Raw genomic sequence first — 23,733 nt, 5'->3', positions numbered from 1 at the left:
CAAAGCCCTGAAAAGGTGCCTGGGGTTATTTTCTTACTATTCCCAATGGGTCCCCAACTACTCCGACAAAGCCCGCCCCCTCTTGAAAGCATCCTCTTTTCCGCTCTCTGCTGAGGCCCACGCCGCCTTCAAAAGCATTAAGCAGGATATTGAGCGGGCCACGCTACAGGCAGTGGACGAGAACACTCCATTTCAAGTGGAAAGTGATGCGTCCGACTTCGCCTTGGCGGCCACCCTCAACCAGGCGGGGCGGCCCGTAGCTTTCTTCTCGAGGACCCTCCAAGGCCCCGAGATCAGACACTCCTCCGTGGAAAAGGAGGCCCAAGCCATCGTGGAGGCAGTGCGCCACTGGCGCCACTACCTAGCCGGCAAACGCTTCACCCTACTTACCGACCAGCGATCGGTAGCGTTTATGTTCAACAATAAACAGAGGGGGAAGATTAAAAATGATAAGATTCTTAGGTGGCGGATCGAGCTCTCCACTTTCGAGTACGACATCATTTACCGGCCAGGGGCCCTTAACGAATCCCCTGACGCCCTCTCACGAGGGATGTGTGCCAGCGCCACCGAGGATCGGCTACAGACCCTCCACAACGACCTCTGCCACCCAGGGGTCACGCGGCTGTTCCACTTCATAAAGTCCCGTAACTTACCCTACTCAATTGAGGAAGTTCGGTCTCTGACCAGGAACTGCCGCACTTGCGCTGAGTGCAAGCCTCGGTTCTACCGCCCAGATAGAGCCCACTTAATCAAAGCTACACGGCCCTTCGAGCGGCTCAGCTTAGATTTCAAGGGCCCCCTCCCGTCCGTCGACCGCAATGTTTACTTCCTGAACATTGTGGACGAATACTCCCGTTTCCCATTCGCCTTCCCCTGCCCAGACATGACCAGCGCCACGGTCATTAAATGCCTCAACAGCCTGTTCTGCCTGTTCGGTATGCCGAGCTATATCCACACGGATAGGGGGGCGTCCTTCATGAGTGAAGAGCTACGCCAGTACATGCTGTCCAAGGGGATCGCCACGAGCCGTACCACCAGCTACAACCCCCGGGGTAACGGCCAGGTGGAGCGAGAGAACGGGACAGTGTGGAAAGCAGTCACTCTAGCTCTAAGGACCAAGGGCCTCCCTATCTCCCGCTGGCAGGAAGTCCTCTCGGATGTGCTCCATTCGATACGGTCGCTATTGTGTACGGCCACTAATACCACGCCTCATGAACGAATGTTTGTCTTTCCCCGGAAATCCACCTCGGGCGTATCCATGCCGTCATGGCTCTCCACCCCAGGTCCGGTACTCGTGCGAAGGCATGTGAGGGGCCACAAGACGGACCCTCTCGTGGAGCCAGTACACCTACTCCACGCCAACCCCCAATACGCATATGTCCGGCACGCCGACGGAAGGGAGGACACCGTGTCCATAAAAGACGTCGCCCCAGCCGGCATCAACAACAACCACGGCAATAGCAGCGACGACGATCACAGCAACCCTTACCCACCCACTATTCTTTCATCACCCCCGGAAGAACATCGACCAACGGCACCCCCACCAACTACCCCTTCAACAACCCCGGCGGCACCCCCGGCAGAGACCCAGGAGGCTACCGGGGACACCCAGCCGACACCCGCGGCACCACAACAGCCACGTCGGTCGCAGAGGACTATCAAACCCCCGAACAGACTAAATCTATAGAAGGGGTGAATGTGATGAAATATATTCCATTCATCACTGCCTGTTTTCTGTGTCTTCTAACTGCCTGCCTTCTGTGTCTTTTCCCTTCCCCCAGTCCTCATGTATTATGCATTGGAATGTGCTGGAACTGGTTGTGTGCAGGGCTCCGCCCATACCTGGCTCCTTTGTAATCTAACCAGTCCGGCATCAGCCTCCTGAAGGTAGACATCTCTCTATTTTACGTGTTATGTTCTGAGTTAATAAAAGCCTTACTTTTGTTCTGCTAACTTCGAGTCTCGGAATAATTGAGGCACATCACTATCCTCCTCCAAAGCCACTCCTCCATCGCCCAGCTCAGTGGGACTGCCCTCACTTGGTACCACTCTTAACTATCCCATTGTAGCCAGAGAATCTGCAGCAATGGCTTCTCTCCCTGCACCGTTACCTCCAGAGTCCCTCAAGTATCTGTCCTTGGCCCGCTTCTCTTGCTTATCTACATGCTGACATTATCCGTAGATATGGGGTCACCACATGTATGCTGACAACACCCAGTTCTACACCACCTGTCTAAACTCCTCCACTTGGATGGCATTTCCTCCATTTAAACATTGGGAAGACTGAAGCAATCGTCTTTGGCCCCCCGCCAAAAACTCGGTATCCACGCCACCAATTCCACCCCCCTCCTCAGGCTGAACCAGAGTGTTTGCAATCTTGGTCTCCTATTCACTTATCCCGAGCTGAGCTTTCGACTGCATGTACTCTCCACCACAAAGACCGCCCACTTCCACCTCCTAACATCACCCCCTCTGCCCCAGACTGAGCCCAAATGCCGCTGAAACTGTCACCCATGTCTTTGTCACCCACAGACTTGACTATTCCAATGCTCTCCTGGTCAGCCTCCCAATCTACACCCTCCGTAAACTTCAGCTCATCCAAAACTCTGCTGCCTGTATCCTATCCCGCACCAAGTCCCGCTCACCCATCATCCTGTGCTCGCTGACCTATATTGGCTCCTGGTCACCCAATGCCTTAAATTTAAAATTCTCAATCTGGTGTTTAAATCCCTTCATGGCCTTGCCCCTCCTGCCCATCAACCGCTCCCCGCCCTGAACTCTCCATTCCTCTGAATCTGGCCTTTTGTGCATCTTCCCCTCAATTTGCCCCATCATTGGCAGCTGTGCCTTCTGCTGTCTAAGCCCATGCTCTGGAATTCCTTCCCTAAACCCCTCCGGCTCACCAGCTCCCTCTTCCTTTAAAGCCCTCCCCCACCTCGCTGACCAAGGTTTTGATCACCCCTCCTAGTATCTCCTGCTTTGTCTCAAAATCCATATTTGTCTTATAACGCCTGATGTAAAAAGACTACTGAGTGCTTGGTTTGAGTATAAAACAAGGCTTTAATCAACTGTTTCAAAACCATGAGATTTCTAGTTACATCACTAGTTCCTGGTTACAGAAACATCCTGAGTAAGCTGGGCCCATGCCCGAGTATTTATACTCCTTGGACGGCGCCACCAGCTGGCCGCCCAGTGTTACTTCATGAGTTATTTCTTCATGAATGATGAGATTCATGACAATGCCTTTGTGAAGAGCCTTAGGACTTTCACAGGTGCTATATAAATGCAAGCTTTGTTGCTGTTGTTGTTTATGCAACTCAGTGTCAGTGCCTCTGGTGATCAGTTCTGATAAAAGGCCATCGACCTGAAACGTTAACTCTGTTTTTCTCCCCACAGATTTCCAGCATCCGCAGTATTTTGCTTTGGTGTAAGTAAGTAACATCCCGTTAAGATCCAATTTCCTTGTGTACTTAAACCCTGCTAATCCCCTCGGAGTGGTGTGGGGTCACAGTTTGCACTAAGCACAGACTGCATTAACAAACATGATGGGAAAGAGGAAAGCCACGAGTCTCAGCACTAAAGCTGACCTCCTGAACATAATCAATGAGCTGCCCAAGATGAGTCAGTACGACCTGGCACAGCACCTCGGTCCTCCGAAATCCACTGTCGCAAACTTGCTGAAACAGGGAGATAGGTTGTACAGCGAGTGGCATCGAAATTCCAAAGGAAGTGCGATGGTAAGGATGGGGAGGTCAAGGAGGCACCTCTCCACTGGCTTCAGGATGCGCGTGGGACAGATGCGCTTATCAATGGCTCCTTTCTAGCCCAGAAGTGCAAGCAGTTGGCCGAAGCACTTGGAAAGCCTGATTTTAATCCCCCGGAGGGCTGGCTTTAAAGATGGAAGTCTCGCCACAGCACAGTTTCCCACCGTGCATACGAGGAAAAGCTCAACTCCGGTGCAGAACTGTGGATGAAAAAAGCGTTGCCTGGGCTCCTCGAAGGTCATGAACCCCGGGAAATCTTTTAATTGTGACGAGACTGGTGCCTTCTATAGGTGTGTTGGATATGGGACCCTCGCCTTCAAAGGTGAAGCTCTGCTTGGCCATAAAAGAAAGGATTGCCATTATGGCCTGCTGCAGTATGGATGGCATGGAGAAGTGCGATCTACTGGTGATTGGAGAGTTGCAGGACCCTCGCTGTTTTAGAGGAGTTCATCACCTGCCTACGAGTAAGATCGCCTGGATGACAGCAGACATTATTTTCTGAATGGGCACACCTGTTGGATCACAAACGGATGGGTTGCAGAGTTTTCCTGATTCTGGGCATCTTTTCTGGACACCCTCTGGGCTGAGGAACATCCAACTTATATTCCTCCCTGCCAACCCCACATGTCTGATCCAGTTCTTAGGCCAGGGCATCATCTACGGTCTGAAACAGCACTATGTTAAGGCAATGAGAGAGAAAAACCTTCAAGAGATGGACAGTAACGCCGAACTGACAGCACTCCAGTGTGTAAAGAGAATCTCTCTTGGATACAGTTTGTCTGTTGAAAGGTGCCGGAGACTCTGCCAATCAGCAAACAATCCAGTGTTGCTTCAAGAGATCAGAGTTTTCTAAATGGTGGCGAGATAAACGCTGAGGAAAATGTAGCAGAAGCGGAGACAGTGACATCACCAGGCGGGATATCCGTCAGAGGAAGATTCCTCTCAGCTGTGTCACCTTGGTGACCACGACGGTCAGAAACTGACACCGATGACATAGGAGGGGTGGTGGGTGCAACATGAGCCCCAAAATAAAAAGAGGGGAGGGAGAACAGGAACAGGATCTGGACAGCGAAGAAATGATGGTGATACCGAACGACCGACCAATGCTATCTCTGTGGTTCTCACATTGTGGCGTGCTAGGGAGCAGCGTCCCGATGTAAAGCCAGACTGGGAAACCCTCAGAAAGGTGGACATCATTTGGCGCCATACTGCCAGATAAAGACAGTTCAAACTCGGTGTTATGAATCTTATGATCCATGAAGACTCATGAAATAACACTGGACGGCCAGCTGGTGGTGCCGTCCAAGGAGTATAAGTACTCGGGCGTGGGCCCAGCTTGCCCAGGACATTTTGTAAACAGGAACTAGTGAAAGACACCTAGACCTCCATGTTTTGAAACAAGTTGATTGAAGCCTTGCTTTATACTCAAACCAAGTGTGTAGTGAGTTTTATTATGTGTCTCGGATTCCAGAGTTCTTTGTGGTGGAGACGTGAAGGACAGATTTTTGTCAATTTTATCATTTTTAATGCGGATACATTTTTAATTGTTTTTAATTTTTATAACTTTTTTAAAACATTTAACATATGTATTTGACTTTGTTGTTTAAATAAAGCTAATTATACTGCACGCAGTCTTGTTTAGTTTATTCAACAGTGATCTGCTACATTCCTGTTCAATAGTAGAATGCTGTAACAGCGCTACCCCTTTAAACTGCTCAACCCGTGCAGTGGGCAAATCACGTTAGCACCGCTGTATGGTGGGGATTGTAATACATGAGCAACGCAGACACTAACTTCACATTTTAACAGTATTTTAGAATTAAGAACTAGTAACGACTAGGTCCAGGATAGAAGAAAGCCTCAACTGCGAAAATATTCATACTTGTGGTATAAGGATCAATCTGTGGTACTCGATTTTTATCATATATTATAGAGAAAAGAAAAACAGAAGTGCAAAAATTAAACTCCAAGTAGTCTGTCACCATCTTGTGCCTTGACCAAACTTACTTCAACAGCACTTCCCAGCTTTGCTGCCCCTGCCACCGAGAGCAGCAAGGTCTCGGGAACACCATCACCCCGGATTCCGGATCCCCTCCACCTCACCCTGACGAGGATTTGTACTGTCCTTCCTTCATTGTTGCTGGGTCAGGATTTTCCCATGTGACAGTGGGAAGGCATCACCACAAGGACTGCAGTGGATCAAGGAGAAGGCCCATTCCCACCTGCTCAAAGCACTAGGGATGGACAATAAATGCGGCCTTGCCAGCGGCACCCACATCCCAGGAGGAAAGAAATGACATCCCATCCCATCCATGATCGTACCTGCTGCTGATTCCACTTGAAGTCTGGAATAAGGATGAAACCGTTTTGTGGATCTGGATTTTCGTAAACTATTCTCTCAACTTCTGCCTTCTTTTCCAGAATGTTGTACACCCACTGAAAGAAAATACATAAGTCAATCTGGGAGAGCTCAGAAAACCTGCCTGATTAACAGAAGCCATTATACATTAACGTGTCAGGAGAATCCCCTGAATCATTTAAGAAACAGCTGGATATTGTGACGGGTGTGGGAGGGAGTGAACTGTAGGTTCCTTCTGAATGAATGACTGAATAAGCCTTCCTTATTCTCATCTACCTTCTCATTATAGGTCAAACAAATGGAAGTCGATTTATTTGAAATGCTTGCTCTTCAAAACGATTTTGAATCCAATTGCCACCATTACCAAGGAACCTGCCATCAAAGATAGGGCGATCACCTTTAGTTCAATCCAATGCAAAATGAGTCGTGCACTCATTTCTCTCGGGCATGCAGGAGTGGGCCATTTAACTCGTGTGCAATCGCTCTTCATTCATGCATCCACAAGCAAACGTGTTTCGCATATGTCACCAGCGATGTTCCCGCTAAGCTGCGCGCGTGCGTGGCCACGCACTCATCTGCAAGGTCCCGGGCAGGCCGCTCACCGGCTTTTACACTGAAAATACCACGCATGCACAGAAATTTAAAGGGACCGCGCATTAAAAGAAACAGGCCGCGCAGAACAAAGTGCAGCTCACGGGGAACATTGGTCACCAGCCGTTTAAAAACTACCAGCAGTGAAAAACTGAATGGGGCAGATTTTCCTGTTGCTTCGCTTGGGGCTTTTGGATCGCCTGGGAGCAGCAAATACTGTACAGGAAAATCGGACAGGGAGAAGTGTGCTCCCCTAACGGAGCCCAATTTCATTTGAATGGATCTAAAATCGGGCAGGCTGCCTGAACAGGCGTGTGCCTCTCCCTGCCGGATTTTCTTCTATTTGATACTCTGATTGCCCTAGGAACACAAAAACCTACAAAAGCTTTTTCTTGTCTGTTTTGCATTGTTCCAAATGACTGGGCCTCCACCCCTGAACCCATACTGCCTGGTTCAAAACTAGACAGGGTGGTTACTGTTCTGGACCGATGGACATTATGTGACATTCTGGACATTTTTACATGCAATAGCACCCTCTGGTGGCGGTTATTGTGTTAACAGTTTGTAAGCTGGAAAGGTCATCTGTTCCTTTCTTCCTGTGTGAGGTCATTTGACCTTTGTTCCTTTCTTCCTGTGAGAGGTCATTTGACCTTCTTACCTTTCTTCCTGTTGACCCCAGGAAGCAGTTTTGCCAGGAAGAACCTGACTTGAGTAATGGAGAATTTGCTATGAGAGGTTCCATTACAATCCAGTGTAATCTGACTTCCTATGTTAGGCCAAGCGCAATATCTGTGAGTATCTTTAGTTCTTAGCATAATAGCAATGTTGTCAGAGTAATATTTTGATAATACTATGTTTATAAAAGGTTAATATTTAATAGTTACAGAAGTTCGTTCAAATGTTAGTTAGTTATACAATTAGTCTATTCTACTGTTGTAAATATGTTTATATCTTGTGTAATATCGAATGTGTAGTACTCAGTTTATGTACAAAACATACTTTGTCTTTGTTTACAGTTTCACAAATTTGTTCAAGTAAAAGCTTCAAAACAGCAACCGCTTCAGGAAGAATTATTTTGAATGAGTGTTTAACTTGCTGGATAGCTAGATAGGAGCACGTCTAGCGCGGCCAGTACAGTTACCTTCGTCAAGAGAAATCTCACTGAAGGAGCGGGATTGGGCTCACTAGAATACAGCCCTTAGACGGAGTCCCTTGGCTTCAGTTTCTATGCTCCCCATTCTACAGCACAAAAAGCAAGAGACTCAGACTATTTAGTAAGGAAAATATATGAATCCACAAACACTTGGAAATGAGTTGGGATACATGGTTTGATTTACTCTCCTGCTGCAATCGAAAGCTGTGTGGGACTCTTCGCTCATAAACTCTAGCAATCTCTGATGCTACTGTGGAACCAGTAATGCACCACTTTGTAAAGCAACAGCTCAATGCTAACTCTCTTCATCCTCTCCCACATGTAGAGATTTAGGTTTAAAAGTAGAGGCTTTATTTCCCAAAATAGTAAATGCACTAAGTGCCATTAAACTATACAGATTAGGAAGGTCGCGGCTTCAATCCCTGAACTGCTGAGGCCGTCACTGAGCATTCTGCAATGATGTCGAATTCTCATTCCTGTTTACTATCCAGGGGTAAATAACCAGTGAACTGAAGCTTAACTGAACCAGCCATGCCAACACTGTGGTGGGCAGGGCAGGGCAGGGGTCACTCCACCATCTACAAGACTAAAGTCATAGGTGTGATGGAACACTTACCACATGCCTGGGTACCTCTGGCTGCTATAAAACATCTCAGGAAGCTCAAAACTATCCAGGACAGAGCACTTTACTTGATCAGCATCCCTGTCACTGGACTCCACCTCCACCACACCTGGGACACTTTGGCTGTTGAATGGACTACCTGCAGGCTGCACTGCAGCAATTCCATCGGCTTACTTCAACAGCACCTCCTAGTCTCGGTGGCCTCTGCCAGCAAGATGGACAAGAGCAGCAAGATCATAGCAACACCATTATCGCCAAGTTTCCCTTCAAGTCACACACTATCCTGACTCGGACAGACATCACTGTTCCTTCACTGTCACTGGGTCAAGACACCTGGAAGTTTTGCCTGCACATCGTAAGAATACACCATTAAAAATAAAATATCCTGCCAATACTCACTGGCGAGGCTCACACGTAAAGAATACCTGCTTGTGAAGGGTCCCGGAGAGTTGCAGATGCCCTTGGTACTATACTCCATTCTGAGTCAGAACCTTCAGGATGACAGGGAAGAAAACCGGGACAGGGGTGGGAGAAGGAGAATGCAGTTTTATATCTGACGGTGAAGCTGCTGAAAACGTATCGCTGTGTGACGGACTAGTGCTGCAATCATTTAAAGTAGCCATTCCAAAGGAGATTCTGTTTCAGTCTGGGACTGCTGCCCAGATAGACTATGGCGTGGCTCTGCTCCAAAGCTTGGCTGTTTCTGCTACAACACACACTTCAACAGATAAAAACCAACACCCTTGCAATGCACGCACACACAGACAGCATTCAATCTATCATTCAAATCACAATAATGAACTTAAAAACGCTGTTATAAAATGCTGCAGAACAAAGTAGCAGTAGGAGTAATACCTTGGCAGAGTGAGTTTAGGGCCTGGGAGGAGTTGGTCAAGGCTATCCAAAATAAAACCCGACGAACCGTTTCAGATATAATGGGTGATTCTGTGCTCCTACAGGGGAAGCTGCATTTGCAGGTAGCGGGGGCAGAGACAGATTTACAACACTGTAGCGTTGATTAGCTCGGAGCACTAGACCTTGGATGTAGATAGTCTCGTTCACCCATCACCACTGTGCTCACTGGCCTACACTGGCTCTGGATCCAGCAATGCTTCAAATTTAAAATTCTCATCCTTGTGTTCAAATCCCTCCATGACCTCGCCCCCTCTCTATCTCTGTAATCTCCTCCAAGCCGCCGAGAACTCTGCGTTCGTCCCAATCTGGATTCTTGTGCATCTCCGATTTCCTTGGTCCCACCATTGGAGGCCCTAAGCTCTTGGATTCCCTTCCAATACCTCTCCGCCTCTCCTCAAAACCTACCTCCTTGACCAAGCTTTTGGTCACCTATCATAATATCTACTTATGAGGCTCGGTGTCAAATTTTGTTTGTTAATGCTCCTGTGAAGCGCCTTGGGATGTTTCACTACGTTAAAGGCGCTATATAAATGCAAGTTGTTGTACGAAGAAGGGTTTCGTATTCCCGAGACACTGGACTAGTGCTGGGAGCACCATTCACTGAACCAAGGTGGTACATATATCCTAGTGGGTGGGATAAACAGGACACTGGGGAAGGTTTTATACGAGCAATGTTGTGGGAAAGGGAGACAGCACAGCAGACTACTGACTAAGCAACTAAACTTAGGATTGCGAAGGATGATTTAAGCTATGTTTATATAAATACAAGAAGGAAACAAACAATGGATGAGCTGGACGTGATGACTAATACGGGGCAATTGAACATCATTTCGTTGAATTTCTGCCACGTTTCTCCAGTGGCGAATCGCCCAGAGAAACAGCTAAGAATGGCCGGTTACAATGTTTCTTCAAGGTTTCTGCCAAAATCACAGTGGGCAATTGAAACTTGGCTCAACAAGGAAAATGAGCGAGGAACAAACCTGCAGGGTTATGTGTGCTTTAGAGAATCAGAGAGAAATGACCTGCAATCTATAAAAGGGTCTTGGCAATGAGAGAGTTTTTTTGCTGGATTTAGAAAACAGAAAAAGCAACAAAAAAAAACAAGTTAGTGCCAGGAATATGCATCAGGCCATCAAACAATCCAAAGGATGGAAACGTATTGCTGTTGGAGGCCCTAAAACAGATGAGTGCAGGATCATCGTTGATGACAACACCAACTTGCATTTATATAGCGCTTTTAACATAGGAAAACATCCCAAGGTGCTTCACAAAGGCACAATCAAAAATAAATGGACACCGCACCAAAGAATGAGCTATCAGGGGGGATGACCAAAACACTGTCAAAGATGTGGGTTTTAAGGAAGGTCTTGAAGGAGGTTGAAAGGCAGAGTGGGTTATGCAGGAAATTCCAGAATGTGGAGCCAAGGCGACTGAAGGCATGGCCGCCAATGGTGGGGTGAATGGGGGGAAGGGGTGTACAGTTGGCCAGAGAGCTGGGAGAGGTTGCAGAGACAGGGAGGGACAAGGCCATGAAGGGATTTAAACATGAGGTTGAGAATTTTAAACTTAAGGCGTTGGGGGAGCAAAAGCCAATGTAGGTCAACGAGGATAGAGGCAATGTGTGAATGGGGCTTGATGCGAGTTAGGATATGGGGAGCAGAGTTTTGGATGACCTGAAGTTTATGGAGGGTGGAAGATGGGAAGCGGATCAGAATGATCCTGGGCGGTGGACAGTTTCGGCAGAGGACAGCGAGACCCAATTGAGATGGGTAGAACTTAAAAACAAAAAGGGGGCAAGCACTTTGCTGGGAGTGTACTATAGGCCCCCAAACAGTCAGGGGGAGATAGAGGAACAGATATGTAGGCAAATCTCAGAGAAATGTGCAAATAATAGGGTAATAATAGTGGGGGATTTCAACTTCCCCAATATTAACTGGGATAGTCAGAGTGTGAAAGGCTTAGAGGGTGCAGAATTCTTAAAGAGCATCCAGAAGAGCTTTTTGAGCCAGCATGTAGAAAGTCCTACAAGAGAGGGGGCGGTACTGGACCTAATTCTAGGGAATGTGGCCGGCCAAGTGGTAGAAGTGTTAGTAGGTGAGCACTTTGGTGACAGTGACCATAATTCGGTGAGATTTAAGGTAGTCATGGAAAAGGACAGAGATGGACCGGAAATAAAGATTCTAAATTGGGGGAAGGCCGATTTTAATATGATAAGGCAGGATCTGGCCAAAGTGGACTGGGATCAGCTACTTGTAGGAAAATCCACATCGGAGCAATGGGAGTCTTTCAGAAAGGAAATTGAGAGAGTACAATGGCAACATGTTCCCGTAAAGGTCAAGGGTGGGACCAACAAGCCCAGGGAACCTTGGATGTCAAGGGATATACGAGAATGTATTAGGAAAAAAAGGGGGGCTTTTGGCAGATACAAAGGACTAAAGACAGAGGAAGCCCTAGAGGAGTATAAAAAGTGCAGGGGGATACTTAAAAAAGAAATTAGGAGAGCGAGGAGGGGCCATGAAATAACACTGGTGAGCAAAATAAAGGAAAATCCTAAGGTGTTTTATAAGTATATTAAGTGCAAGAGGATAACTAGGGAAAGAGTAGGGCCCATTAGGGACCAAAGTGGCAATCTGTGTGTGGAGCCAGAAGATGTAGGTGGGGTTTTAAATGAATTTTTTGCATCTGTGTTCACTATGGAGAAGGACAATGTAGACATAGAAATCGGGCAGGGGGACTGTGATATACTTGAACATATTAGCATCAAGAGGGAGGAGGTACTAGCGGTTTTAGCAGGCTTAAAAGTGGATAAATCCCCAGGCCCGGACGAGATGTATCCCAGGCTGCTGTGTGAGGCAAAGGAGGAGATTGCAGGGGCTCTGACACAAATTTTCAGAACCTCTCTGGCCACAGGGGATATGCCAGAGGACTGGAGAACAGCTAACGTAGTACCATTATTCAAGAAGGGTAGTAGGGATAAACCAGGGAATTACAGGCCAGTGAGCCTAACATCAGTGGTAGGGAAATTATTGGAAAAAATTCTGAGGGACAGAATTAGTCTCCACTTGGAGAGGCAAGGATTAATCAGGGATAGTCAGCATGGCTGTGTCAAGGGAAGATCATGTCTGACTAATTTGATTGAATTTTTCGAGGGGGTGACTAGGTGTGTGGATGAGGGTAATGCAGTGGATGTGGTATACATGGATTTCAGTAAGGCTTTCGATAAAGTCCCGCATAGGAGACTGGTCAAGAAGCTAAGAGCCCATGGGATCCAGGGTGACTTGGCACATTGGATCCAAAACTGGCTGAGTGGCAGAAGACAGAGGGTGATGGTCGAAGGTTGTTTTTGTGACTGGAAGCCTGTGTCCAGTGGGGTACCGCAGGGATCGGTGCTGGGTCCCTTGCTGTTTGTAGTCTACATTAATGATTTGGATGTGAATGTAAAAGGTATGATCAGTAAGTTCGCAGATGACACAAAAATTGGTGGGGTGGTATATAGCGAGGAGGGTAGCCTCAGTCTGCAGGACGATATAGACGGGTTGGTCAGATGGGCGGAACAGTGGCAAATGGAATTTAACCCTGAAAAGTGTGAGGTGATGCATTTTGGAGGGACTAACAAGGCAAGGGAATACACAATGAATGGTAAGACCCTAGGAAAGACAGAGGATCAGAGGGAACTTGGTGTGCATGTACATAGATCCCTGAAGGCAGCAGAACAGGTGGATAAGGTGGTTAAAAAGGCATATGGAATACTTGCCTTCATTAGCCGAGGCATAGAATATAAGAGCAGGGAGGTTATGATGGAGCTGTACAAAACGCTGGTTAGGCCACAGCTGGAATACTGTGTGCAGTTCTGGTCGCCACACTATAGGAAGGATGTGATTGCTTTGGAGAGGGTGCAGAGGAGATTCACCAGGATGTTACCTGGGCTGGAGCGCTTCAGCTATGAAGAAAGACTGGACAGGCTGGGGTTGTTTTCCTTGGAGCAGAGAAGGCTGAGGGGGGACCTGATTGAGGTGTACAAAATTATGAGGGGCATAGATAGGGTAGATAGAAAGGAACTTTTTCCCTTAGTAGAGGGGTCAATAACCAGGGGGCACAGATTCAAGGTAAGGGGCAGGAGGTTTAGAGGGGATTTGAGGAAGAACTTTTTCACCCAGAGGGTGGTTGGAATCTGGAACTCACTGCCTGAAAGGGTGGTAGAGGCAGGAACCCTCACAACATTCAAGAAACATTTGGATGAGCACTTGAAATGCCATAGCATACAAGGCTACGGACCAAATGCTGGAAAATGGGATTAGAATAGACAGGGCCTGATGGCCGGCGCGGACGCGATGGGCCGAAGGGCCTCTTTCTGTGCTGTATAACTCTATGACTCTATGAGCAGAAATTTACTGAAGCTGGGCTGCACCCATTTCTAAAGCAGCATGTGAGGGAACGGACAAGGGAGAATGCAATATTAGATTTAGTGTTAACTAGTGAGGAAAGGGAGATAAGTTAAATAGTAGAATGGGAAGATCTGGGATCTAGTGACCATAGTGTTGTTACTTTGAGTAGAGAAGAACAAGCCTATTAAGAAACTTAATTTTAGACAAGCAAAATTTGAGGGCATGAGAGAATACATAAAGTGGGTGGAAATATTGAGAAGAAAGACTGCAGAAAGAAAATGGCAACATTTTAAAAGGATATTTTTTAAGATGCAAAAGTAATTTATCCCTCAAATAAGCTGTTGAGGAAATACAAATCATGCAGATAATTAAAAAAGTTACAGAAAGCATTAGAAAGAAGGAGAAAGCATGCAAAATATAAAAAGTTCAGGAAGGGAACTGGATAGGGAGATCTAGAAAGAGGCCGAGAAATACAAAGAAATATTTGCTGAAAGAGAACATGAACAAAATATAGCTGGCAACCTAAAGGAGAAGAACAAAGCCTGCTTCAAATATGTCAAAAGCAAGGTGTGGGTACAGGGAGGCGATTAGACTAGGTGGGATATTAAAGGGCATGTAAAAGCCAGAAAGAACAATACCCTGTGGCTGAGGACAGGGAAGTTGTTGAAATACAAAGCCACTACTCTGCAGAAGTACTCACAAATGAAAAGGAGAGAAGTGCCAAAAATGAGGATATAATTTAATGGTGAGTTTAACGTAGACACCTTTAAAATGAAAGCGAGCATACAAAGTCTATTCCTTTCAACTAAAAGTTACGTAATTCATATTATTGTTCAAAAAAATCCTTTACATTGTCAGGAGCAGACTGTATTGGGAAAGTTCCAGAAATTCAAGATTGATAAGCCTCAGAGTTCAAACGAATTTCATCCCAGTTGGCTCAGGAGATCGTGAATCCCATCATCAACATTTTCTAGAGTGTCTGGATTAGGGTCCCATCCTGGAGGAAGGGAAAGCAGCAAACGTGACTCCTATTTTTAAAAGAGGGCTAAGGTCAAGCCGTCAAATCACAAGTCTTTCGATTGTGGGGAAGTTGTGTTACTAAGGGTTCCCATTTGGGACTGGTGCCTGTTCAGCTGGGTCTGTATAAGACCACTCAAGGCTTTAGACTAGTACACTGGTTAAGGTGCTATGGCTCTTGCTTAAATAGGCCTAATGAACAAGGAAGTTTTGGATGGTATTGATATCCGGTCTCTGTTGCCCTTACCATAACCTATCAAAGATGAAAGGAATGCTGCACCTAAGTGAGGTCCTGTCCTTCATTAAACTAATTCACAACTGGCAATGATAGTTTTTGACACTTGCCTGTCCAGTTAAATGACACCTTGGAAATGATCCATGTGACAGAATCAATCCTCTTGAGTGGTCACTAATGGTTTGTCCCAGTGGGATTTAGTTAGTAGGAATAGGAGTTTACGTCTGTCCACCCGTAAGTAAGGGTTCCAAGAAAATTGTTAGAAGGTTTATAGAAAAGGCAGAAAGCTAACTGAAGTGAAAAGAGAAATGTAAAGTTTTGGGGTTCAGCAGAGAATAGGACGGTGTGGATTATGTATTAAATGCAAATGTGCTTTTTGTAGTACAGGAAACTTTTTTTTTATCTGGCATGGACGGGACCGACGTGGTGCCGGTTCATCAAAAATTCCAGATAACCGAACGCTATAGTAAAAGATACGGAGCTAAGCAACAAACCCTGTTGCTTAGCAACAAGTTCAAAACAATGGCCACAAGTTGCAAGCGTCTCTGTAGCTTAGCAACAGCTGCAGCCACACCCTTGCACAGCAACACATGGAGGAAGGCAAGTAATAAAAGTTACCTGAACCTACTCCTGAATTTTGCCGGTTAACTGACATTTCCGGTTATTTAGGTGCCGGTTAATCGAAAGTTTCCTGTACTGGTAGACAGCTAGAACTGTGAGTACCGTGATTACAGACAGGAAAGCAGCCAGAATGTTGGGAGCTTTAACTAGGGGTGTCATTTATATGTTGAGAGAGGGAATTCTAAAGTTATATCTGGCCTCGGTGAGACTACATTGTGAGAATACTGTGCAATTTTAGTATCTCCATTTAAAAAGTGTTTGTTTATTGGAGGAAATGCAGATGAGGGTTGCTGGATTAATTCCAGAACTAAGAGGGCAGAGCTTTCAGGACACATTAGCTACCCTGGGACATGCTCTCCGTATTTAAGATTTGAGGCGATTGGAGAATGTGGATCGAGAGAAACTCTTCTACCATGTATGAACTTCAAGAACAAGGGATCATCGTTTCAAATTAAGGATGACAAAAGAAAACGGAAAGTTCAGGCAAAACATTTTCAGTGAAAGGGATGATAAATATGTGGAACAGACTACTCTGAAGGACAAGACAGGTTCCCATCAGCAAATAGGATTCAAGGTTATTAGACCTAGAAATCCATCAAGATAATCTTGTAGGGAACTGGATTGGTCAGGATGGACCAATACTGCTGCCTGCAAGTATTCATCACTTAAGTTTGATCTTATTTGTGTTGGCACTGAGCAGGGGCCTGCCACTTACCCACAGAATTACGAGAATTATATAAAGAGGATGCAGTACCAGCGCTGCTCTTGCATATCTCCAAATGGCCAAACTGACTGTGGCTTTGGCAGATACCTGAGACAGCCTGCCTGCACACCCACCCTCCTGGCTCAGGAGTGGCCCACTGAACTACAGAGCCCATGAGAAAAGGAATGAGCAGAAAGGGCCATTTATTTATTGAAATGCACAATACCTGAATACTGAAGGTTTGGGACTGAAGGTACGGGGTGCTGATGGTCTTATAGTCATCTGCTGTTTCATGGACGAGGTACATCTCCTGCCGTAGGTATTTCTTGATGTGCTTCTCTGTAGCTGGACATACCACTGTGGTCTTTATCTCTGCAAAGGAATGCAGACTTTGTCTTAGAATTTAAAAAAGTAACCAGAAAGATGAGTGAAGAATTTTTTTTGTAATTCTCCAAGCCATCAATTGTTGTTCCTCCCCACTTCCCATGCTATGTTTGTTGGGTACAGCATGGACAAGTGGCCTGCTTCTTAGCCTCCAATAATCCCATTCTATAACCACCGAGTAGGAGGTGCAGAAAGCCCCAATGTTAAGTCCTACTGCCCACAGGGACGTTATCTGGCCTCTGTTTATTGCTTGTCCATGACACAATGGCTGCGGTAGAATCATAGATTGTTACAGCACAAAAACAGACCATTCGGTCCATCAGGTCTGTGTCGGTGTTTGTATCCACATGCCCCACCCATTCTAATCCCCCTCTCCTGCTGTCTCCCCAGGCCCCTTTAATATCCCACCCATTCTAATCCCCCTCTCCTGCTGTCTCCCCGTGTCCCTTTAATATCCCACCCATTCTAATCCCCCTCTCCTGCTGTCTCCCCAGGCCCCTTTAATATCCCACCCATTCTAATCCCCCTCTCCTGCTGTCTCCCCGTGTCCCTTTAATATCCCACCCATTCTAATCCCCCTCTCCTGCTGTCTCCCCGTGTCCCTTTAATATCCCACCCATTCTAATCCCCCTCTCCTGCTGTCTCCCAGTGTCCCTTTAATATCCCACCCATTCTAATCCCCCTCTCCTGCTGTCTCCCCGTGCCCCTTTAATATCCCACCCAGTCTAATCCCCCTCTCCTGCTGTCTCCTGTTAACTAATTCCTTTTCAAAAGAATTTGTAGATTCAATAGTTTGTGGCAGAAATGTTCACATTCGAACCATTCTCCGTGGCAAGAAACTTTGACTAACCTCCTGTTTAATTGTTTTTGTGCCCATCTTAAATTTTTGCCTTTTTGTTACCATCTAAGTGACCAGTGAAACAATCGATCACTACTGGTCACTCCCCATGCAATGAACAGTGAAAGAAAACCTATACCCTATTACTCCAACATTTATCTACCCCCACCCTCCCCACAAAAAAAGTTAAACAGTTATCGTGCCTTGGAGGCGGTACAACGAAGGTTCACTAGATTGATTCCTGGGATGAGAGGGCTGTCCTATGAGGAGAGATTGAGTAGATTGGGCCGATACTCTCTGGAGTTTAGAAGAATGAGGTGTGATCTCACTGAAACATGTAGGATTCTGAGGGGATTGACAGGGTAGACGCTGAGAGGTTCTTTCCCCTGCCGAGACCAGCATCAAGCGTATCTGAAAATGAGGTGCCAACCCGGTGAAGCTACAACATAGGACTAAATGCATGCTAAACAGCAGAAGCAGCATGCTACAGACACAGCTAAGCGATCCCACAATCAATGGATCAGATCAAAGCTTTGCAGTCCTGCCACATCGGGTTGTGAATGGTGGTGGACAATTAAGCAACTAACGGGAGGAGGAGGGTCAAGGAACATCCCCATCCTCAACGATGGCAGGGCCCAGCACACAAGTGCAAAAGACAAGGCTGAAACACTTGCAACCACCTTCAGCCAGAAGTGCCGAGTGGATGATCCATCTCGGCCTCCCCCTGGAGGTCCCCACCATCACAGATGCCAGTCTTCAGCCAATTCACTCCATCAAGAAACGACTGAGTGCGGTGGACACAGCAAAGGCTACGGGTCCCGACAACATCCCGACTGTAGTGCTGAAGACCTGTGCTCCAGAACCAGTAGCCCAGCTGTTTCAGTACAGCTGCGCACTGGCAGCTACCCGGCAATGTGGAAATCTGCCCAGGTAAGTCCTGTCCACAAAAAGTAGGACAAATCCAGGTAAATTACTGCCCCATCAGCCTGCTCCCAATCATCATCAGACTCCAACCTTGGTCCAAACATGGGCAGAAGAGCTCAATTCCAGCGGTGAAATGAGAGTGACTGCCCTTGACAACAAGGCAACAGTTGACACCAAGGAGCCCTGGTAAAACTGAAGTCAATGGGGATTGGTGGAAAACGCTCCACTGGCTGGAGTCATACTTGGCACAAAGGAAGATGGCTGCGGTTGTTGGAAGCCAATCATCGCAGCTCCAGGACATCGCTGCAGGAGTTCCTCAGGACAGTGTCCTAGTCTCAATTATCTTCAACTGATTTGTCAATGGCCTTCCCTCCATCATAAGGTCAGAAGTAGGGCTGTTCACGATGATGGCACATTATCCTCTGATAAGGAAGCATCCTATGCCTGCGTGCAGCAAGGCCTAGACAACATCCAGGCTTGGGGTGATAAATGGCAAGTAACATTTGCACCACACAAGTGACCATTTTCAACAAGAGAGAGCCTAACCATCTCCCCTCGACATTCAATGGCATTCCCATCATCGGGTCCTCCACCATCATTGCCCAGAAACTCAACTGGGCCAGCCATATAAATGCTGTGGCTACTAGAGCAAGTCAGAGGCTGGGTTTTCTGTAGCAAGTGGCTCACCTCATGATTCCCGAAAGCCTCTCCACCACCTACAAGGCAGAAATCAAATCAGCTGCAACAACATTCAAGAAGCTCGACACCATCCAGGATTGGCACCTGATTCACTAGCTTAAACATCCACTCCCTCCACCATCGGTGTACTGTGTCTACAAGTGTATAATATCTAGAGGATGCACTGCAGCAACTCGCCAAGGCTTCTTCGGCAGCAGCGCCCAAACCTGCAACCTCCACCACCTAGAAAAACAAGAACAGTAGGTGTATGGGAACACCATCACCTCCAAGTTCCCTTCCAAGTCACACACCATCGCTGACTTGGATACATATCGCCGTTTCTTCATCGTGGCTGATCAAAATTCTGGCACCTCCTACCTAACAACATTGTGGAGTAACATCATCACATGGACTGCAGCGGTTCAAGGAACAGGCCCACCATCACTTTCTCAAGGGCAACTAGGGATGGGCAATAAACGCCAGCCTTGCCAGCAATGCCACTTCCCGATAAGTGATTTAAAAAACACCCCTCATTTACATATGTAAGCGGTCTAACAGCAGTTTTAGGCGGCTGCCAGCAATACCTGTAAAATGGGTGAACCCAATATCGGGTCGGATGTCTTTCAGGTGTCCTTTGGGCGCGGGACGTTGGTCTCTGAATATGGCCCTCGTTGCACCCATTTCATGCCCATAGAACGTGTGCAATGTGGTCCAATTTCTACCCGCCATACTCTACGGGAAAGACTGGTAACTCAGGATCTTAATTAAGTGACAGCCACTTAGTATGTAGGAACTAGCATGCAAGAGCAGTTTGTTTTGCTGACTACACTGATTTAAGTGGGCGTAACTCCCTAAACGTTGTTATCAAAAATGTTCAGCTCCTTTACAGGATGTGCAAACAGATTAAAATATTTTCAGTGATACAACGCAGACTTTAGGAGTTCAGAAACAGGCAAGGGTTGTGCTTGGCCAGGAAACTCCCCTAAATCACATTGATGCTTCATTAATCTCACGCCTGGGTGTTTAGCAGTTGTGGTACAGGACAGGTGGATTGCAATACACAGAATGCTTCAGCAAATAAATATGTTCCATCAGGTATATTCACCTGCTGTCTGCAGTATTATACGCAAAATAACCGATAAGCTTAACATTAGTGATCAGAGACATACATACCTGTGTGTCATTTATCTGAGTAAAGTCGCATGTTTCAAACAGAAACATAGATTATTTTAAAACTTCCACAAGATTTAGAGAGCTAATTTGTAGACTGTGACTGGCGCATCATTACATTGCCACTCAGATAGTGAAGGGACTATGGAAGATGCTGAATGAATTTTAAATGGCATACAATGGGAGAAGAACACGCCAGGGTTCCTGAGGGAAAAGCACCCAGGCTTGGATTCTCTTATTTGGGAGGAAGTAAGTGTGGGGCTCCTTGGATGTCACCCCAAACCGAGCCCATTACCCCGGGTGGGGGGGGGGGGGGGGGGGGAGGGGTGTCTTTAGTTATGCACGGCGGGATTCTCTCCACTGAGGGGGAGGCCTGCTGCAGCACCAGAAGAAGCAACCAGGCAGAAAAGCCCCATAGATCACGAGAGCCTTACCGTTGTAGGCCTCAGCAGAGAGCAGCGCCAACACAGGCAAGTGTGTGGGCGCCAAGGTGGAGGGTGAGGAGGCCTGGATGAGGCCCTGTCCCTTCATTTCCTGATCTTGAGCCACTACCCCAGGCCTACTGCCAGCTTCTATACCACATTCCCGAAAGCGGCGGCAACTGGGGATAGACAGAAGGGAAATGCCCCGGCAATGCCATTTCATATTTTGGTGGGTGGGGAAAGGGCAGTCCCAGGAGGAGGGAAATCCAGGCTGGGGCAGTGAGGTGAAGTAGGCGTTGCTACCAGACTTTGCCTCATTCTCTGCCCACAATCCCACGCCGTTTAGGGCAGGATCGCAGAGGAGAATACAGCCCCCAATCTTCACTCAGCCACACCTTTACACTGCACTAAAACACCTTGCTACTACCTGATCATTCAGAGTTGTGACTGGTCGAGACTTAACCTTTACCATGCAATGAGCTTGTTTTCTCGTCTTTGCATTATGGAGATCTCTGGGCTGGCAACAGGATAGCCCATGCCAGACAAGCTCTCTTTACTGGACGCTTGTACAGGTCAAAGACTGGCCTGGCCATGTCTATGACATCACTGTCAATCTTTAGACTTGTGATATTCAATTCGCTGAAAAATAACCTGTACGGTCGGTTTTACAGCCAATCAAAAGCCCAGTTTTTTGCAATGTTGCTCCTACTTCCAAAATAGCTGAAGTGCAGGAGGCAAAGAGCGAGAAGCAACCTGCTCGTAACTAAAGGTTATAAATAAAATAAGGTGCACCAGATAAAGGAAAATTAAAATCGAAGTAAAATAGAATAGAGGGGAGTGGAGAAGAGAATGGAAGTAAGGAGAAAAAAAGAAAGGCAGGGCAAGCAGTTAGTGTTCAGCATTAATTATTTGTTTTAGTTTAGTTGCAGAGTTAAATATTCTAAACACGCCAAAGGAGTATGTTATCTACTTAGTCAGCGAGCTGCGAGGAAATGGAAAGTGCCAGGAGGTCAGAGAGTTACAAGGTTTTTGTTGAACATCGCTTTCAAATCTGTTCATTGCGGATTTGTGAACTGAAACTCCAGAATTCAATGTATTACTTTTTGTTCCTAAAATTTCAGTAATTGGTCAATCTTAACACTCTTAAAAAAACAGCAGAGGAGTGAACAGCTGGTCCCCGTCACACCCAACTACACAATCTTCCTCCACATCCATCTGCTCTTGAACTGGCTCCTCTGCCATCTTGCATGACATCCGCAGCAGTTCAGGCCCACTGCATGGTTGCACTTACTCCTCTTCCTGTATTCACCAACTTAACTGTGGTTGAAGGTCGATCATCACAGCCCCAGGACATCGCTGCAGGAGTTCCTCAGGGCAGTGTCCTAGGCCCAACCATCTTCAGCTGCTTCATCAATGATCCTCCCTCCAACATAAGGTCAGAAATGGGGATGTTCGCTGATGACTGCAGTGTTCAGTGCCATTCGCAACTCCTCAGATAACGAAGCAGTCCATGCCCGCATGCAACAAGACCTGAACGACTTTCATGTTTGGGCTGATAAGTGGCAGGTAACATTCGCGCCACACAAGTGCCAGGCAATGACTATCTCCAACAAGCGAGAGTCTAACCAGCCACATAAATACTGTGGCAACAAGAGCAGGTCAGAGGCTGGGTATTCTGCATCGAGTGTCTCACCTCCTGACTCCCCAAAGCCTTTCTACCATCTACAAGGCACAAGTAAGGAGTGTGATGGAATACTCTCCACTTGCCTGGATGAGTGCAACTCCAACAACACTCAAAAAGCTCAACACCATCCAGGACAAAGCAGCCTGTTTGATTGGCACTCCCTCCACCACCGGTGTACCGTGGCTGCAGTGTGTACCATCTACAAGATGCACCGCAGCAACTCGCCAAGGCTTCTTCGGCTGCACCCCCCCCAAACCCTCGACCTCTACCACCCAGAAGGACAAGGGCAGCAGGCGCATGGGAACACCACCACCTCCAAGTTCCATTCCAAGTCTCACACTATCCTGACTTAGAAGTATATCACCGATTCTTCATCGTCACTGGGTCAAAATCCTGGAACTCCCTACCTAACAGCACTGTGGGAGCACCTTCACCACACGGACTGCAGCGGTTCAAGGCAGCTCACCACCACCTTCTCAAGGGCAATAAATGCGGGGCTTGCCAGCAACGCCCACATCCCATAAACAAATTTTAAAAAAGCTCAGCCCAACACAGCAACTGATATATAGAAAAGTGAAAATAATGGGTATTGTAGCCAGTGATGGAGCTGAAGGTGAAGTATGTACAATGATGAAACTGTCTAATCACACAACATTTCTGTTTCATTCCATCACAGCCACCCTCAGTTCCCTTTCCGCATCTGATCTTCCTTTTATGTAGATCAATATGGCAGCCTACAAACTTTTCACATTTGGTGGGAATCCTCTGTGTGAGATCGAGAGCTCCCGCATGTATGTCACAGCATTCGGTCTGCGCTGGTGGTGCGTTGCTGTCTGACTATAAAGGTGCCATGCTGCAGTCTGATTGTACCAGGTAGTATGTTACCGTTTCAGATTTTCAGTACCATTATTTCATTCGACAGTTTAATAGTTGTTGCTGGAGGCATCTTTTGTTCCCTATGATCCAAAAACGAGTCCACTTCCTTGCTACTTTTTTTAGAATGGGTTCCTAGCAATGGATGCGATTGTCTCTAGCTTGGTAGGCAGCTCACACCCCTGGTTACTATGTAGAAGTTGCTTCAAAGGGATTGTCTGCTAAACAAGTTTTGGGAGGCACAAAGATAGAAATAATTACCATCAATTTCTTATACTCCAGACTATAAACTTTTTAACTGTCTCATTGGGTTACTGTAAGCAAGATTCTTGTGTTTCGGTTGTGTCCTGGATGTGTGCAAATTGCTTGTCTGGTTTCTGCGAGAGTATAGTGAT

The 23,733-nt window shown here is 46.8% G+C and overlaps 1 protein-coding gene across 2 annotated transcripts in view; it reads right to left on the bottom strand.

Annotated features, from left to right (window-relative positions):
- The window catches only part of dcps (decapping enzyme, scavenger), a 96,423-nt gene that overhangs the window by 15,676 nt on the left and 57,014 nt on the right, over positions 1-23,733 (bottom strand). For both annotated transcript variants that reach the window (XM_085968161.1, XM_085968159.1), the window contains exons 3-4: positions 16,592-16,737; positions 6,087-6,200 (exon numbers count right to left, since the gene is read on the bottom strand). In XM_085968161.1, coding sequence (XP_085824287.1) covers positions 6,087-6,200; positions 16,592-16,737 — 260 coding nt within the window. The remainder of the gene's footprint in view (positions 1-6,086; positions 6,201-16,591; positions 16,738-23,733) is intronic.

The sequence above is a fragment of the Somniosus microcephalus genome, chromosome 26 (assembly GCF_052327205.1).
Source record: "Somniosus microcephalus isolate GS21.2 chromosome 26, FLI_Smic_1.0, whole genome shotgun sequence".
Classification (NCBI taxonomy): Eukaryota; Metazoa; Chordata; class Chondrichthyes; order Squaliformes; family Somniosidae; genus Somniosus; species Somniosus microcephalus.
Note: the sequence above shows the minus strand (reverse complement) of the source record. Positions and strands in the feature narration are given on the sequence as shown.